General features: G+C 35.7%; 2 protein-coding genes across 2 annotated transcripts; one reads left to right on the forward strand and one right to left on the reverse strand.

Moving 5' to 3' along the window:
• Positions 1-971: 971 nt before the first annotated feature.
• On the forward strand, positions 972-11,076 carry LOC109043881 (E3 ubiquitin-protein ligase MARCHF5). The gene is made up of 7 exons (XM_019061235.2): positions 972-1,509; positions 3,072-3,165; positions 3,471-3,585; positions 4,453-4,583; positions 5,319-5,509; positions 7,551-7,716; positions 8,878-11,076. The coding sequence occupies exons 1-7, from the start codon at positions 1,439-1,441 to the stop codon at positions 9,118-9,120; spliced, it is 1,011 nt and encodes a 336-aa protein (XP_018916780.2). The 5' UTR covers positions 972-1,438; the 3' UTR covers positions 9,121-11,076.
• Positions 11,077-11,283: 207 nt separating this feature from the next.
• On the reverse strand, positions 11,284-16,965 carry LOC109043882 (2-aminoethanethiol dioxygenase). The gene has a single exon (XM_019061236.2). It carries the CDS (start codon positions 16,782-16,784, stop codon positions 16,008-16,010), a length of 777 nt encoding a protein of 258 aa, XP_018916781.1. The 5' UTR covers positions 16,785-16,965; the 3' UTR covers positions 11,284-16,007.
• Between the last annotated feature and the right edge of the window lie 2,153 nt (positions 16,966-19,118).

The following is a 19,118-nucleotide window of genomic DNA, read 5'->3' on the forward strand; positions in this document are numbered from 1 at the left end:
TCCTTGGTAAGGCAGAGTGGTGCCCGTATGTGAAAATTATAAACCAGAAATCATTACAATATGAAATTTTTAGTGGATCGTTAATTTCATCATGCATCCTTAGTTAGAAATATTTTTTGAGAGTTTCATAAAAATAGACATTTTGTTTGGTTTGCAGGTGAAATAATTTAATACTAGGGGATGTGCCCCCTGACCGCTTCGCTGTACCTTTTTGCGATATTCTTATGAGTTTATTGCTATTATAGAGTATGATAAGCGGTGACTTATTCGTCTATACGTGTCGGAACACAAAAGTAAAGTTACAAAACACTTATGTCCATTTATGTCGATTTTTTACAGGAAAACCAGCGAGTATCAAAATTCTAAGAATCGACTAAAATTGAAAGGCAAACACCAAACAATAAATATAAAATTTATTAAAAACGAAAAAACCCGAGGAAATCTTGAATTATGAGATAAGTATAAAAAAAGACTTAACATAAGACCCTAAGAACCCTTATGGAATCAATATCTCAGAACTTTTGCTGATTTTCCCTCATTCTGCAAAGATTAAAAAAAAAAAAAAAAAAAAAAAAAAAAAAACTAATGCTCTCATTAATTTTTCTTTGAAAAACAAAACAGCAGCAGAGGTTTTGAACCATCGCGATCAGGATATTGTTTTTTCAATTTTCACTAACGATTGTGCTCGAACAAGACCTAACCCTTTGAAGTCGCTTAAATGTGCCTGCTAATACAGATGACCGCTTGACTTTTAAAATGGTTTCACTGAGCCTAATACTATAACTGCAATAAAAAAAATGTAGATTTAATTTGCGCTCAGAAAATTCAAGAGCGTCATTTCGAAAAAACGCGGCAAAATTCGTATATTACCATGTTCCTCATTGGTTCCCGCTCTTTGATTGACAAGGAATTTGACAACTGGAAAAGGATTTCAACAAGGAATGAAAACTCCAAATGGTCCAAATCTAGTCGTGTTTCTCAATTCTTTCCCTGTCTTGCTGTGTTTGTCCTTTGCCCCCCTCTTTTTCTCTACATTATTTATTAATTAATATATGCAGCTTCCGACAATTTCTTTCTAAATTTGTACTCCGCGACCTCTAAGTTACGTGCAAACCAGTTTACGCGTTGACTCACCCCTCTGATCTTTCAAGACAAGAATGTCTCAGAATCTATGAAACGCAACAGTGAAGTGTCGTTCCATTTCATCAGACCCTACACTCAGCAGTAAATCACCGTGAATTAATGATGTAATAAAAAGTTATTATCAGTTTTCGTGCTCTTCGTCATCGCAATCGAGAACTGTAATCCTGCTCTGCTTATTATTCAAGTTTATACCGTGAATTCCAGTGACCGACGGGTTGTTTGAGAAATTTCAACTCCGTCACTAACCTCAAAACAGTTTCACTTGACAGAAGGTTCAGACGCCCAGATCTGAAGAATGAATGATGAATCGGTACAAATTGAAGCATCAGAAAACACCGAAGATGTCAATGAGAATTCGGATGCGAAGTAAGTTGAATTTCTAATCTTTAGCCTTTTCTGTCAACCTTTTGCCTCTTGGCATTTCACCCTATTGGGCGAGCCCGATTGCACCTCTAGAAGTCCATAGTTTCTTTTGCGCAATAGATCTTTCAGCAGAAGACACGATCTTTGGCTCTATTCTTGAAAGAATTTCATTTAGTTTGTTTGCACCAATGCTAAGTACCATAGATTATGCTATGATAATTTTTCCAACTGAAGGAAAGTGATCATTGATTTAGCAGCTATAGTTCTATTAGTCATGTGAGAAAATATATGCGCAGGCTAGATTTTGGAAATCACATCTAGAACTTTAAAGCACTATGTGACACGAAGCTGATTCTGTGCTGTGACATGATGATGGCTTAAATTCCTTGTGCCATGACCCATTAACATTTCCTCATTAGAATGTTTCCAAGCTTTGCACCAAAGTGTACCTAAGTACTTACTACTGACTTAATAAAGCTGTATGGTCCATTGATATTGTCAGTAAATCACATATAAAGTAGCCTATGGATATCTAAGAAAGACACCGGGGTTAAGGTAAAAATCTTGAGGTTTTTGTCAGATTTTAAGTATTATAGCATCTTGCTGAAACATAATTGTTTGGTTGTTAATCCATCGATTTTCTCTTAATTTATTTGTCTTAGTCAGTTTTTAGAACAGGCTGAAATGAACGTATGCAAATAACTTTGAGTACAAATTCTTGCAACCGAGAACTTGGCAACACCTCGATAAATTCCTGTGTCTTTTATCCATGATTTTATCAGCTTATTTCTGAATGGTAGCTCACATATCAGTGAACTGATGGAGTCCAAGAAAAACAACTGAGTACTTTCAGGTTGATAAAGCGAGACTGACCAATTGCATTTTTAATGCAATGACTTTTTCCCATGCAGTGTCTCTGCTGTCGTGAGAGATTTCAGAAATGAAAAATTAATTTTTTAGTCAGCCCCTGATTCTGTCTCATTAGTGTTTAAGATCAATCTAACTCTGATTTCTTATGAAATGATGAACTTGAAACAGGTTTATGCCATAGGTAGATTCTAAAGTGAACACTGGAGAAATGAGTCAGAAACCAGTCTTCTCATTATATGATGTGACATACCAGCTTAAGTTTGAGCGAAATTTCTTGCATCGCTTACTTCAGCTCAATTTATTTGATGCCCAGTCGCTAACTAGGGTGCTACAAGTGTCCCTTCTGTGATGTCGCGATTGCAGGGCTGGCGTTTTGATAGGAGGTCTGAGATTCGATTTCTGGTCAACCGTCCTGAGTTTCATTATCTCCAACAACCTGGCCACCTGGGACTGAATGTAAAACAAAGAATTGGGGGATCAAGCATGCTCGCGCTACTTTGAAATGGTGGGGAAAAGTTAATAAAACACAGGAAAATCTCCCAATGAGATGTGGATTTAATCATGTCATTTTTTTTTATTTTTTGGAAAGTTTAACAAAACCTCTAATAAGAATATAAGAAAGTGTAAGTAGGCAGTGCTACAATTTTAATCCTGAGCTCGTGTATATTTACTGATTCAATTTTTTGTCTAACTAGCAGACGGACGTGCTGGGTATGTTTTGCCTCTGACGAAGATGACCCAACAGCTTTGTGGATTCATCCATGCAAGTGTAGAGGACACTCAAAATGGGTAAGTAAATATAATGATGGTTCCTGCTTACAATTGCTTCAATGGTTACGAGTATGGTGAAGAATAACTGTCAAGGGTTGAACAGTAGGAGGCGGAATACATTTCATGGGCACAAACATTTTAAATTACATGAAATAGACTCCCTCTAAAATGCTAATTTGTGAGAGTTAGTCAATTCAATTTTGAAAGAAAATAATTTGAGAGAATTGTAACATTGCATTAAAGACCCCTTAGTTTTGAGATTTTTTCGTATAACTGCATCTTCCTATCAACCATTTTTCTCAAACTTTCTTTTTCTTTTGCAGGTTCATCAAAACTGTTTACAACGATGGGTAGACGAAAAGCAAAGTCGACAAGGCACAGTTGCGGTAGCATGTTCTGCATGCAACACGGAATATATCATAGTTTATCCTAAGTTAGGTCTGTACCCATTTTCAACTTTATATTTTACAAGTTTCTATCAATCAAAATTTGTGATGAATCATGCCTATCAAGGAATCATCTCAAATCACTAAAAATTAAATGCTCAGCTTACAGGATCTTTGGCGGTGTGGAAAGTGAGGGAATATATGGCGACCTAGAAAAGTCAGAAAATTCTTAGGAAGAGTTTTGCAAAAAGCGCGTCGGCACACCAACTTCAGCTGGTGCCATTTGAGAGACTGCGGACAACTTATGAGTGCTATTTTCTGAGATATTGACTCTCTAGAAATAGAAATTTTGCCCAAAGTTTAGCGAAAGAAACAAAAGAAAAAAATCTAATTAGAGGGAAGTTCTGTTCAAAAGTCAGGGAAAATTAGAGAGATAGAAAATACAGAAATTGTGGAAACCCAGAGTTTAGAGCATTCGTCGCATTCAAATTTTTCGAAAATCTTTTAGAAGTAAATATCATTCAAGCTCAAAGAGGGTCCTTTAAATATTTTAAGTTTCGTACCTCCAAAGTTCTTATTATATTGGTACAAGGAAGAAAAAAACACAATTGAAGAACGGCATAAATTAGTCTTTCTTTATCATGTTTTAATACTCAGGTAGTCTAAAGTGTTGCTACCTAGTCTTTAAACTATGTTTATCAAACTTTCACTTTACAAACTACTGAAGCTTTAATCAATTAAAACAGGATTTAGTTAGTAGCGAGTATCTATAAGTAATGAAAAGTTGCACTTGGTAAATGAATCTAATTATTGCGAGGGGGGGGGGGGTCTAAAAATGTAACCTCTGAATCACAACTATTTCTGTCTTTTCATTGTCATTCCAAATTATTACCTAATGTTTTTTATCTGTGATTTTCAGGTATTTTTGTTCATATTCTAGACACTATTGCGAATGTAAATTATAAGATTTGCCCCTTGATCGCTGCTGGTATTTTCGTTGGCTCTATTTATTGGACCGCCGTATCGTATGGTGCTGTCACTGTTATGCAGGTAAGTTTTTAGTCTTTGAAATATGTACATATTTGGATGCAAAACTGTGACCTGCTGATCACAGTTAACTTTTTTTCATAAGAACCGTCAAAAATAATGATCACTAAATAAAATTTAACCATTTCATTGTTGAAATTCTGTTAAAACAAAAGTTTTAAAAAAGTCTGACAGGGCTCCCCTATATTGTCCTCTTCCTATGAAAACTTTCTTATGCGACCTTGTTCTTGTGTGGACACTTATCTCTGTATTACCTACCAGCACGGTGTTTACAAATCCGGAATTTCCGGAAAGTTTGGAAATAGTACTGATTGTTTTAAGGGCAGTCCGGAAGTACTGAAAAAGTGCAGGAATTCCGCAGAAAGGTCCGGAAGTTTTTGTCATTTTTGTTGCAATTTCAAATTTTTGAAATTTTTCTAATTTCCTCAAATGGAGGTACTGAAAAAGAATGGAATTTTTCTGTTGGAGGAGGTACTGAATTTCTTGAGAATGTACGAATAAAGCACTGTAAAAGTACTTATTTTTGACCAGCCTGTTTTCATAGACACCCTGACCAGAAAACTCTCCTAAATAAACTTCAAACCTTGAAATGTCTTCTTTGTTTCAGGTAAGTTTTCCCCCCCAGGCTTGGCTTTTTAGATTAATTACTGAGCTCTATTTTCATGCTGCCTTTATGTCAATTTTCGTAAATCAATCTCTTTTCAATTTTTATTAATTCAATTTTTTTCAATTTTTCAGGTTGTCGGTCATCGAGACGCACTGCTGGCAATGGAAGCTGCAGATCCGATTGTTCTATTAGTGGGACTCCCTACCATTCCATTTATGCTTATCGCTGGCAAATTAATCAAGTGGGAAGATGCCGTTTTGACACTCCTCAGAAAGTACTCCCCAAAATTACCCTTTGTCCGTTACATGCTTCCTCTTTTCATGTAAGTAATAATTTGAGAGCACTTAGTTTTGATTAAAAGTTGATTCTATTAGCAGGGTGTCTACAAGTCCAGAATTTTCCGGAAGTCTGGAAGTAGTACTGATTTTTCAAGGGCAGTCCGTAAGTACTAAAAAAGTGCTGAAATTCCACAAGATGGTCTGGAATTTTTCTCATTTTTTTGTCATTTTTGTCGCAATTTGAGCAAGAAATTCGAATTTTTGAAAATTTCTGAATTTCGTCAAATCGAGGTACTGAATAAGTACTAAATTTTTCATTTAAGGATGTACTAAAATTCTTGGGAATGGTCTGCAAAAGTACTGTATAAGTACTGATTTTTGGCCAGCCTGTTTTAGTAGACACCCTGATTAGCTATATTGCTGCGCTAAGGAATAACACTGTCCAAGTCTACAAACATTATCAAATTTCCTTTGATAAAATAAAACTTTTAGGAAGATCTGTGAATATTTTTCTTCTGATTTATCAAATTTCCTTTGATAAAATGAAACTTTTAGGAAGATCTGTGAATATTTTTCTTCTGATTTATCAGAAAATTTTAAAGAAGTTTTTGTAATTTAATCTGAAGTGTCTAACAAATACAAATATTCATAATTTTCTTCAAAAGTAAATATTTTCTGAAAGGAAATTTAGAAAGATTCGAATGTTCATACAACGTTTTTTTCCATAGCACAGTAGTTTGAGAGCTCTCATCTTTAACCTGGACTACATTTTGCAATAAGGAACTATAATTTTTGGCTCATTTTAGAAACAACATACATCCCATTAGTTTCTTCATGTAGATCGTTGCTTTTAAGGATGGGTCAGAAATTTCAATTCCTTATTGCAAAATTCTGTTCAATTGTTCTTTCCTTGACTTGTATGCCCCATCAGGCTCCTGACATCAAGGTTTATCCATCATGCCGCGTCAGCCCTAAAAGGTTAACGTAAGTGAACTGACATAAACCGGAAGAAATCAGGAAACTGATAGCATCTGCAAGCCAATTTTAGACAGAAGATCTGTTTCATTATACAGCTTTTCAGTTTTATTCATTGCTCATCTAAGTTTGCTTTTTTTCGCAAGTATTTTTATAACATCAGCAATTATGTCAAAACTGTACATCTGTACATCGATTTAAATAAGTGGAAGCCAATGTATCCTCACCAGCATAATTTATTTTTCCAACTCTCCTCTCAACCCAAAATACAATGTTCAGACAGTACAATGTGTTTGCTCTGGTTGTTTGACTTGAATTATGAAAAAGGTTGTCTTAAGACTTAATTGGAAAGTAGCGAGGCACAGAACTTTAGAGATGGCCAAATCTGATTTGTCAAGAAGTTGAATAATAATACACAAAACCCCCGATTATCCGTATTTGGTTTCATGCAGACTCCGAATTTTTGTTATCAATTTTGCAAGTGACCACAGTTGTATAATTTAACAAGGAAGGCCAATTTTTGACCATCGGGTACTAAATCTAGTTGAAATTTTTTGTCATTTTGACAATATCCAAGAAAAGAAAACACATTTTTTTATTCTATTAAACCATCAATCTTTCAATCATGTTTTGAGCTTGAATTCATCGATATTTGTGTGTATCATATTTATGTGTATTTACATGACTGATGTCTTCTGTATTAACTAAACGGATTTTCTTTTCATCTACATTGGTCCAGTCCCGACTGACACAGAACCCCAGGAGTCTAGTCGGCCGTGCTAAGCAAGAAAGCTGTAAATCCATCAAGATTTTCTATCATTTTTTGGAACTTATCACTTTATAAAATATAAACCGTTTTACCCGTGCTCCTCAAATTTTCAGGTTAAGTTTTTGATAGTAGTTGCGAAAGAATCCTGTACAAACATTGTCTCAAGGTACACAAGTTTTTCTGCCATGATACATTGTTTCCAAAAATTGTAAAATGGCTTTTACAGCGTTTTTGCGTTGCACGTCAGTGGTGTAGTTTGTTCTCTTTGCTCCTTCCAAATTTTTCAATAACAAGTTTGTTCAGTCTTTCAATCGAAAGCTAACCTTTATTGTGAATTACAGGACTGAAAATGAAGCAGAAAACAGAGGAAGCGACTTCCCACCTCTGGCGTCCTCACACTCATCAACTAGTATTTTGTGTAGCGCTTTGTTATTGCCAACAATTGCCACATTCTGCGGAAAACTTTTCTTTGACTCTGTTTCAAATAATCTACACAGAACTTTATTGGTAAGCCAATTTGATTGTTGAACAATTTTTCTTCTTTTAAACTCCTCGTTGCCTCTTTTGATTACCTAGCTATTTTCTTCATTTACTCAATCTGGAAATGGAAGAGTTGTTATCATAATTTCTGCACTAAGAGCTAATGCACAAATCAGAATGGTACTTCTCTCGTCAGTTGTGATATAGTCAGGGTGTCAGCCGTATAGAAAAAGCCCAGATTTTGGATAGTCGGTTAGGAAGTTAAAAAATGTAAGGATTTTTCATGAGATGGTACGAATGGACAGGATTTTTGTGATGAACGTTAAAAGGTATCCTTCTCTGCTTATGTAATTTCTCAACATAGTCCACTTTATCATGTTCCTGCAGTTCGATTTTTGGTTCACTCCTTAATAATTTCTAGGTACTTTCCCCTTGTTGAATCACAATTTATCAGAAATTCTTTTTTGGTGTGCAGTTTTTATTATTCTTAGACATTTACGGTTTGTTCAAAATAATTACAAAGCTACATACTAGTAACTCATGCTTTCTCATATTTTGTAAAGCTTATACTACCGTGTTAAGGCAAAACGCCTATGAGCCTTTGGATGTTACCAAATTTCTTTGTACCGGAAATCCGTCAAGTGTTTTTTAGAGAACTGTGTTCGTAATTGGATTTGAAGTATGTGAAAATTTCAGAAAAAAATATTCTTAAGTTTCCTCCTGAGTAAATACTTTGTCAGGGGAGATTTGGCAGCATTCAGCATTTTCAGCAAATCGACGGTGTAAGTCAGCAATCACATAACTCGGTTTGCGACGTCGCAGACCTCCTGTCATACTTTACTTTTTTAACAGAAAACTACTCAACAGCAATTCTTTAAAACTGCCATGATTTTTGTCTTCTGTGCGAGGAAAATTCTGCCTAAACTTCAAAGAATGATGTCAATTTGTTCTCCTTTAAAAAAGGCGGAGATTTTCAGACTCCGCAAACAAGATATGTGATTGCGGACTTACGCCGTCGAAATGTTCATTCAGGGTTTTTCATCAGTACAACAGTTTACTTCCTGCACTAAAAACAACCTTGATTCCAAGAAGCTAACAATGAAAGGTAATTTGAGCAAAAGAGCTCAGAAATATTCTTAATTTTGACTATTAACAAAAAGACTCAAATCAATGCATCTTTTTTTCCAGGGTGGCATAACATTCATCACTGTGAAAGGTGTGCTGAACATCTACTACAAGCAGCAGAAACTGGTCCGTAAAAGCCAGCGGAAAATTCTCAACTACGAAACTAACGAATTTACAAGTACGTCCACAGGAACATCCATAGATAACCGCTCTGAACCAGCCGGCGGTAACAACTCGGGGCGTACGCAAACTGTCAATATCCCCAGTAACGATGCCATGTTCGACCCTGCTGACTGGAACAGTTAAATCTCTCATCTTTAGTATTTATTTCTTATTTTATAAATTTTATCTTTTGCATGAACTCACAATGGTAATTTATTTATTGTTCACCACACTGAAAGTGGACAATCAGACTGCTTACAGAAGCTTGGTTCTTTTTATTTTTGACTTTAGGATTTGATCATTATTAATCACCCTTGGCCCATTTCAGTTGCTTACAAAGAGGAATATTGATGGTCAAAAAGGTCTAAAATGTTGCGGCGTTTCAAAATTTGCGCACCTACTTTGTTTTTTCAAAGAGAAATAATTTGGTGTAAATAATTGTAACTGTATTTTCTTTGTATTTTTGAGTACAAATCAAATAGACTCACAGAAGGAGTAACGGTGACTTTTCAAAAATTTTGGCAAAACGGGGTTTCTCAATGATACTTTGATTGAAAAAATTTTCTCCTTGAAAATATTTCATTTGCATCTTATCATTTCAGAAGTCGCCCATTCCAAGTGGGTACAACTGATCCAAGCCACATCATATTTTGCAAAAGAGCTCAGTTGCCCAAGAAATTATCCTTGCAATTAAATTTATTTAGTCAAGTTGGATGTTCAGAAAATAGACCGACTTGATATGTATATCTGCTTCCTCCCTTTTTCACCTATAAATAACGCAAAGGATTTAAACTAGGAGTAATTTTGACACTTTCGCAGTTAAGTTTTCTGTGTACTTAAATCCCTATGAAACTGAAAATGCAGTGAAATCAATCAATCAAAGTATGCACAAGGCATTTTGTAAATATTGTTATTTCTTTTTTCTTCTTTTCCCCTTGTTACAAATGAAGTGGATTCCTCTATCAGCAAATTGCGGATGTGTTCCTTTTTTATACTTTCGAATGATTTAAATCAACTCTCTTGTTTTAATAATCATTTCTCATTTTCTTTCTAAGAATCTATGTGAAGGTATAATTTTTATTTGATCAGAAGAGATTGATTTTTGTAACAAAAAATGTGTTACATGGTCAAGGAACGTAAAGTTCCCATCTGTGAAAACTAGTACGTCAAGACTTTCTGGAGATGATGGTTTCAACACTTGTTCGCCTCTACTCTCTCATTAAATTGTAAATAATATAACGTGTTAATATCAATAGTTAGGTGTAATATATAATTTTGTTTCCAAAGAAGGAAACGTGGAAGCTAACTATTGTATGGTGAAGAAATTTCTCTTACCAAATTATTCCAATGTGGTCTTCGTGCATTTTGAAAAGGTCTAATTTATAATGAGTTTCTTTTTCTCTTGATTATCCATGTCCTCCATTCTACTTGCATTGAGATCTAATTCTATCACCTTAGAATGAAGTTTTATAGTCACCTCAACTGCCTGTTAAAGTTTTATTCGAAGTTCAAATTTTTAGTTACAAGATGTCCCTTAAGAACTGAAAGTGTCATTTTAACTAAGAAAGAATGTATTTAAGCCCTAAAAATTCCTCAAAATGGCATTTAAATTTATAATTCATCAAAGGTGATAGAACTAGACATGAGCTACCAAGATTTCCTGGGCAGTATTTTTGGATTTTTTTTTCCCCCTTGGTAGAATCCAACATGCTCAAACGTTATTAATCATTTAATCCGCAGCGTAATCAATATTTACAATAGAACTAATATCATGTAAAGGAACTATTCAAAAATTAGTACACCTTGTTCTGGTAACAGCTTTTTTTTTCCTCATCAGTCGCACCCAAAGGCGTACTTAAGTAGTTTTTAGCCAAAATACTGTCCTTAACATGGTGCATACTTGACAACCGCTGAATTTTAACTATCTGGTTATATGAAACTGATTGTTAAGTCATTTTATTACGACACTTTGTACAGCATCTTAATCTTAGTTACGATAAAATTAATTTTAGTCGCAATTATAAGTTGGTTACTCATCAGTAATCTTGATTCTCAATGTTGAATTTATTTCAAATAAAATTTATTTTATTTTTTAGATAATGGACCTCCTCTTTCCATTTCAATTTTTATCATGGAATACCTAATGGAACCAACGTATTAAATCGTAAGTTTTGATCAATGTTTGTATTTGCAATGGATCACAAATCTGAAATCATTAAAACACAATTATGTGACTAACAAAACCAACCCATTGATGGTGATAACGGCCCAGGTATAAATTGGTGCGATTTGAAATAAAAGAAACGATTTCAAGGGAAGATTTTAATATTGATTTTTAACAAAGTTTCATTAAAAAATTTCACAGCATAGATACATTAAATAATATGTTCATTCTTGCAGAATAAAAATCGCTAACATTTCAACAATTTTCAATGCCTTCAATGATATGAACGAACAGTATTCATTATTAGATAAAAAAAATCCATGTCTAATTGCGAAAAATGAGTATCTCAATTGCCATGTATAAAAATATTGTGGTATGAGTTTTTTCCTTTAAGGAGAACGAACCAAAATTATTCCTTGGAATATTGTGATATTTCAGACTGACAGAGGAGATAAATTAAAAAAAATTCCACTGTCGGCTGGTTTTCCTTTAAAAAGTAAACCAGGAGCAAAGACGTACAACATCGAAAACTGAGATATGCATTTTCCGACTTAAGTCATTGAAATATTGTTTAAGTAGGTAGAACATAATACACAGTGGTACCCAACCTTTAACTCAAACTGACACCCTAAAGTCTGATTGAACCGATTCGAGAAAATCTGGTGAGAAACTCTTTTTCCACTTTTAAGTACAATAATTGATACTGTTGTATGAGCAGATAAAGGGAAGCCAATACTGAAACTTACATCACCGAAGAATCTCACTAAAGATCGCATTAAAATTAACGTCGATTTTTACACCATTTAATTTTTTCTGTTTTCTTTAGGGTGGTTCTTCGGCACTTTGAATAACGATTCGACTTCTGATTGATCGATTGATAATCTCTGGATTTTATGACAGCTTTTGAGAATTTTCGAGCAACATTACTTACACACTATGAAACATCAGGTATTTGCACACAAAGACCAAAAAATACTTTGAAATAACTTCGTACGAAAGTACATCTCAAATGAATATTGCAACTTGTTTTGCCTTCCGATCTACAGTATTTACTCCAAGCGTACTTCTAAAGCTTTTTCAAATTATTTCTTGGATAAATTTTCTGTACAAATACTTGACATACTGAAAAGTGCATCCATCGACTATCAAATCGTTCTATCAAGAGCTAATGAATGATGTGAAAGAATAATAATAAGAAAAATGTATCTTAAAATCTTTCGAGGCTCAAGTTGGGAACCACTGTCTTTAAAAATAAATGACTAGTATTAACTTAGCAGTTTTCTTGCAGCCAATGAACATTAACTGTTGAAAGTATTAATTATTGGACGAAGGATAAAATTAAAATAGGATAAAGTAGCTGCAAAAAATAAAAGTGCAGCCATAGTAGAAAATACATAATGTTGACGTTCATTTCCGTGGAAAATAAGGGGCTAACATCCAGTAAAATACTAAGTGGGGTGAATTGTTGGGAATGAAAACCGCAAAAATATAAACGTAATGTAAAAAGATTGATAAAAATATACACGTATAGAAGCAGATTTCCTTACAACAAAGGAGTGTAACTCCTGAACGTTAAGGCAAACGACTGACAAGTTCATATTCTTCTCATTTACTCCATGATCAAGTTAGCATTGAATTTCCATTACTCTACGTGCAATAATGACAGTGGATCATTTCTTATTCAAGGAACAGTAATGAAAGATAAAAATAAATCAATCCTTGGAAAGGCTGCTGCAAAACATAAAAGATTACATACAAGAAATCAAGTAAAAATCCAGGACATTTCGAGTTCGTTAGAACCTCATTTTCTACCTGAAAAAAAAAAAAAAAAGATTCGTTCCTGAGTCTTGATCTCCCAATAACGGCAAATGGATATCTTTTTTACTTTCTTTCCTTCTTACTGGTTGAGATTGAAGTTCTGACTAACTCAAAGCAACTTCTTACTCATTTTTTGTATTTGATGTCGTCTGATTTGCAGCAGCCTTTCCTTGTATTAAGTTGTTGTTTCACTGTGTTTTGGGCTGATAAAATTGTTCTTCGATGTAATGACAGAGGTTCAATCCATCCTAAAAATATTTAAGATGTAGTGGATACTTCAAGAGTGATACACTTTTTGAAACTTGTGATCTTCTTTAATTAGATGAAAAACTGAAATTAGAAATAGTTTGAGATCGCTCATCTCTTCATCTACGCAGGCAAATGCTCACAATACATGATGCGCAAGTTTTCACAGAGAGGTCTCTTGATTGCAAAACAAGGAATAGGTGAGGAAAATTAAATGACTAAAATTATTAAGTTTGACGGAGAAAATGCTTCGACAATCGTGGTCATTTAAAACATCAAACGCAGAACTAGTGCCTATAAATGTTACAAAGGAAAAATATTGCATGAGCACTAATGCTGTTTTAGTGAAGAAGAATCTTGGATGTCAAGTTGATTAAAACTTATAGGCAATTTTCAAGAACTTTAAAGATAGGTTTTCAACCCATTAATAACCCTTTGTGCATATATCATTATTATGGTTTTTTTTGGGTTTTTTTTTTTTTTTTTTTACTTTAGAGGACGGGTTCTGAACCTCATCTCTGGTTAGGAACAAGTGCTGTTAAAAGCATGTTACATCAATCGAAACTTGTGATGGAAAACACACTTGTTAACCACGATGAAACATGAAGACATATTCTTCAGTAATGCTTGATTTAACCAGGGTAAGGCCGCTTTTATTGACAGGTTATTGAAGGAAAATTACTAGGGGGCAAATGCGATGATCACAACAACTTATCTAGAGGATACATTAACTTGAAATTAATTTCAGGACTACTAACTTACGCATTATAAATTACAAACTGAGATCAGTTGTTCAAAAAATTAAGAAATGTTTCTTCTACTTTTGAGCAAACATTGAAGTTTCCCGTTTCAGTTGAGGGGTAAAACTATATAACCTGACTATTGCAGGTAGAATCTAAAATTTAATTATTTGCATAAAACTATCCAATCAGCGGAAATGTATCTCGGCTGTTTTTACATAGTGACTCGGTAGCGTCAAAAGATGCTGAAAGGGCCACTAGACAAGGTGTCAGCCGGAAAAAAATTGTTACATCGATGGCTGAAAAACGAAACCACGCATCTCTGTTTGCAACATTGCAGACTTCCTGTTATACTTTATTTTTCCCTGGGGAAACTCGTCAATGTAATTTCTTGAGGAACTTGATTTTTAATCTCTGTCAGCAAAATATTTTTAGTCAAGTTCAAGCTATAAAATTCGCTTCAACAAATAACTAAAACTCTATACAGAAATAAAGTGGGAGCAGAAATATTGAAAAATCACATGTGTTCTATATGCGGTTCCACACTTTGTCCATTAAATTGTGAACACTTAAGTATATCTATTTTACGAGTCGATTTCCAAAAGTTCCAGAGTATGATTTGTTTTCTTCTAAAAATTTTTAGGAAAAAATATGTTGCGTACTGCTTCAATTCATACCTTGTCCAGGGGCCCTTGTATTAATTGTCAACTGCAGCTCGCTCGAATAAAAATAAAGATCATTGCCTGTGTACTGAAACAATATCTGCAAAATAGGTATATAACAAACAGGACATAAGTGCATACGTTTCAATAACTACTCCTCTTTTGAAATTGCAGCACTGATGCTCCAGTAAAGAGGGGTACAATATTGAAGGAATTGAAATTGGGTGCCTGCTGCATTTGCTTGTGAATAAAATCAATAACAGTCATAACAAGTTAATGCAAACGATAGGTACACACATAGATTTTCTAGAATTTCTTATGTATTGCTAAGGGAGCCAGTACCCAAACCACTTTCAACTTATTCTTTTCCCCCATAAAATGGGATTGAGGAGTAATAAACCTATCCATCAGTGTGAAATAAAATTAAATTAGAGTCGTTTTCAACGGTAGAAAAGTGTTTCAAAATCATGCTACGTAAGATGAGCATGCATAACAAGACTTTCAACTCTTTTTGATGAAATATAATTATTCCATAGTTGGCACTCCATGCTATCACCAGAATCAATCAAAAAGACTAAAAAGTCAACTCAAAAGTTAACTCGGAAAAAATATTTTCGCAGACTCTTTCCTCTAAACAAATCTTTTTCAGATAACTGGGTGAAAATTGCTATACAGTGAAATTGTGAACAGTTCTGTAAGCTGCCCTCTCGTCACAAGTCTACAGTTATGTCCATTGAGTTTCGCTAAAAGCACTAAGTTCTAAATTGAAAAAAACGATCATGATAGCTACGCTGCATTATTTGGTCGATTATGATCTTGGAAAAAGAACCAGTTGATTTTAAATAGCATATTGCAAACACTCATATTTTTGGTAGCCATGAGACAATCACTTTCATCCACTTTCCCATTTCTTTATCAAGGTCAATATTGGTCAACCACCCTTCCATTACTCTATCAGAGGTAGGTATAGCAATTGCTGATAAAGCAAACAGCAATAATCAGAATGTGTTTGGAGGGCCCTGACATCAATTTTCAAAGCAGACTTTCCAGTTATTGAGAAACATATTTAGGAAAGAAGTTTACAGAGATGGAAAGTTCAAATACCACCCGCAAAAAGTGCAGCAGATGATTAGGGAAAGATCAAAGCACTTTTCAGGATTTAAGTAAAAAATTGAGAGGATAATTGGATAACTAAAATACACCAACAAAAATGCAACCGCTGCCTCAGACAAAGAAGAATTATCTCAAGACTTTCATCATCAATACACTTACAAGTGTATTTCAGAAAAGTCTAGCAGCTGAAGATGATTCGACGAAACTACTAAATTTTAAAATTTTCATTCAGGGCTGAAACATACTGAGGTAGGATGAAATCCCTAAAAATGCAACAGGAAGACCTAATCAATTATTGATGGGAGGTCCCTGGTACGGTGCAGTATCATTCCAATATTCCGACTGATTTGGGACCGGTTTTAACTTCACTAAGCTCTTTTCAGACCCAACTTCAATGAAATATAAGCACTGACGTGGTCCCACATCAGGAATAACTGAATAATAAGGAGGTGATAAAATGTCAATAAAAGCTGCCGGACCATCAACAGTGCGAATTTCATGAAGATTCCTTTCAGTTGGGGTTAACACACAGCAGGAATCCGTATCAGATACAATCATGGAAGGATGCTTGTTTGCAAGTAAGGGTATTTCACTGTAGAGGTAGTCGCTGGTTTCTAAACTTGAGAGAGATGAAGAGCTGGCATCTGAGCCGCTACTAGTCCCGGAAACATCACCATTTGGTTCAACTAGCTTTTCTGGGACAGTAGGTTTCTTGACTAAGGTGTAACTTTGTATTGACACTTTACCAAAAATCACTTTTAAGATGCCGTACATCAGAGGATGATCATGGAGTGGAAGTTTAGCACCTGGTCGGAGGATGAAGATACCGATTGTTACTTCTTTGTTTTCCAGTATTTCTACGTAAGTCACGGGTGCTCTGCGATGATTCATTGTGTTAGAAACTAAGAGGGACCGGTCCAGTCGGACGTCGTTGTAAGTTAAGTGATTCACATGACTTACTAGATTTTCAAAGTTTTCCCGAAATACCGTCGAGCTGGGTGCGTTAGGTGACTTGGTGAATGTTTTTACGGCTTGACGAATCACAGTCTCTACTAACGGCGCCATAATTTCACAATTCCTAGATAGTTTCACTGAAAATTTCACATTAGCGGCGTGGAGGAAAGAAATTCAATGATCATTTAAAACGAAATTTTGATTTGGTAAGCGATCAAGTGTAGTGATAAGCTGATAATGATAAAGTTGAGGTTAGTAGCATGTTTTCCCGAATATTGACCATTCATCATCACATCTGTTCAATGGTGGAAATCTATTGGCGGGAGTTTTTGAAATAGCAGACGATTGGCCCGAGCCCGACAGTAGACGACGCGACGGAGCACGACCCACCTTTCATTATTATACTCCATCTAGCGTTGAGAGTACACTAATTACTTCACACGACCAGTGTGTAATTTTAAAAGTCGAATATTAAAAAAAAAAATTACACGATACCCGAGTTTCCCCGCCAGGGAGCTCTCCTCGCAAGAAATCCTTCTTCACCCGCCCGCTGAGAGAGCCGCGGCGCCGGCGTGCTGCCAGCTCGAAACGCGCACTGACGCCTACAAACCTAAGGGGATACTTCACGCATTGCGCAATGCTTGAAGTATCCCCTCAGGTTTGTAGGCGTCAGTGCGCGTTTCGAGCTGGCAGCACGCCACGCCGCAGCGTGCCATAAACTTGCCCACAATTTAAAGGGCAGGGTGTTAAAATGTAGGCAATTCGACATCAAATTCGAAATTAGCTACTCAAGAAACATCGGTTACGAACCTTTCGAGATCTTTCGGTCATTATCCGTCTTATTTCTTCCTAATCTTGAGTTTTGAACCATTGTGCGCCGCGGGCGACGGCGCTCGTGAAATTCTCCCCTGTGCTCAATCGGCCTGGTTGAAAACAATCATCTTCGACTGTTTGTGTCGATGCTTCATTATCAGGCCAAAGCCCAGTGCGTGGGTGGGGAGGGGCATACATTGGTTTGAATATGTATGCTTCTTTCATTAAACAACCAGTGCCTTTGCGAGGGATTTTTGAAAGTGGAACAAACTCATCGAGATAGGCGCTATTTATGGCTAACCTCCCCCCCCCCCCTTAGACGATCAGGAGAGGGGAGAGGGGGCTTTAAATTTATGAATTTGAATCAGAAAGATTTTAGAAAATTTCCATGCAGAAACTTGCGTCGTGCTATACAGGTAGTCTGAAATCGTTATTTTTTCACTCAACAGGATTCGACTAATAATGACGAATTTTCCTAATCAAATAAGAGAAATACAGCTGGAATCCGCTTAATCTAATTTCAAAACATCGAGAGAGGAAGACCAGTAATTGAACTAAAGACAAAGAATACTTATATGCAGGTCAGAGAAAAATCAAATTTCTAAGGAAGTCTGCAACGTCGCAAATGGAGAAACGTCGTCTCCCATTTTGCCCAAAATATGTATGGATAAAATTGAAGGCACTGAGATTGGCCTCTCTCAACTTATATTCGTCTGTAACGATAAACAATGGGACGCGTTTGCTACGGCGCCTTGATACGACTATACAACCTCGACGGATGTCCGTATTGCGTTCGAAAAATTGAAGGCGTTTTGACTTCCCACGCATAGAATACTACCTGTAGTTGATTCGATCGACAAACGCGTTGGTCGGCGGCGACGGGGACTTGATGCAACTTTTTAAACTTGATAGATGTCCGTATCGCACCGACTGAAGTGCGAAACTACGTATCTCCATTGCGGTGTTTCAAAATTTCCGTTCTTCATTCATTTCTTCCATGAGAAAAAATACAAATTTACGACTTTAAATATTGAACCAAATCTTCTGCTATGGAATACGAAAAATCATGGAGAATTTAGGTTTTATGTTGACCAGCTTCTCGAAAGAAAAATCAAATTTCTAAGGAAGTCTGCAACGTCGCAAAATGGAGAAACGTCGTCTCCCATTTTGCCCAAAATATGTATGAATAAAATTGAAGGCATTGAGACTGGCCTCTCTCAACTTATATTCGTCTGTAACGATAAACAATGGGACGAGTTTGCTACGGCGCCTTGATACAACTATACAACCTCGACGGATGTCCGTATTGCGTTCAAAAAATTGAAGGCGTTTTGACTTCCTACGAGTCAACACTCATCGTTCAGCAAATGAAGCAATCGCATTTCTCGCTAATCCGCGCCACTGCACTGTCGAACCGGTTTTGAAAAGATGCAACTATTCGACCTCCGTTACCACGCTAGGAAGTATCTTTTCTCGTTGAAGGCGTTTTTTATGCGTAGAACTCCTTCGTCTAGAAAATGAAAAAACCGCGGTTTTTTGCTAATACTTATACGCTGTTACTATGTTGATTGGGAAAGGCTACAAAAATATAAAAAACAACCAGGACGTTTCCAAATAATAATAATAATCTCA

Source organism: Bemisia tabaci, chromosome 9 (genome assembly GCF_918797505.1).
Source record: "Bemisia tabaci chromosome 9, PGI_BMITA_v3".
NCBI classification, from domain to species: Eukaryota; Metazoa; Arthropoda; class Insecta; order Hemiptera; family Aleyrodidae; genus Bemisia; species Bemisia tabaci.

Coding starts and splice junctions, on each gene's coding strand:
- LOC109043882 (XM_019061236.2), bottom strand. CDS start 16,784: ATGGCGCCGTTAGTAGAGACTGTGATTCGTCAAGCCGTAAAAACATTC.
- LOC109043881 (XM_019061235.2), top strand. CDS start 1,439: ATGAATGATGAATCGGTACAAATTGAAGCATCAGAAAACACCGAAGAT. Junction 4,584..5,318: donor GTGCTGTCACTGTTATGCAG/GTAAGTTTTTAG, acceptor TCAATTTTTCAG/GTTGTCGGTCATCGAGACGC. Junction 5,510..7,550: donor TACATGCTTCCTCTTTTCAT/GTAAGTAATAAT, acceptor TGTGAATTACAG/GACTGAAAATGAAGCAGAAA.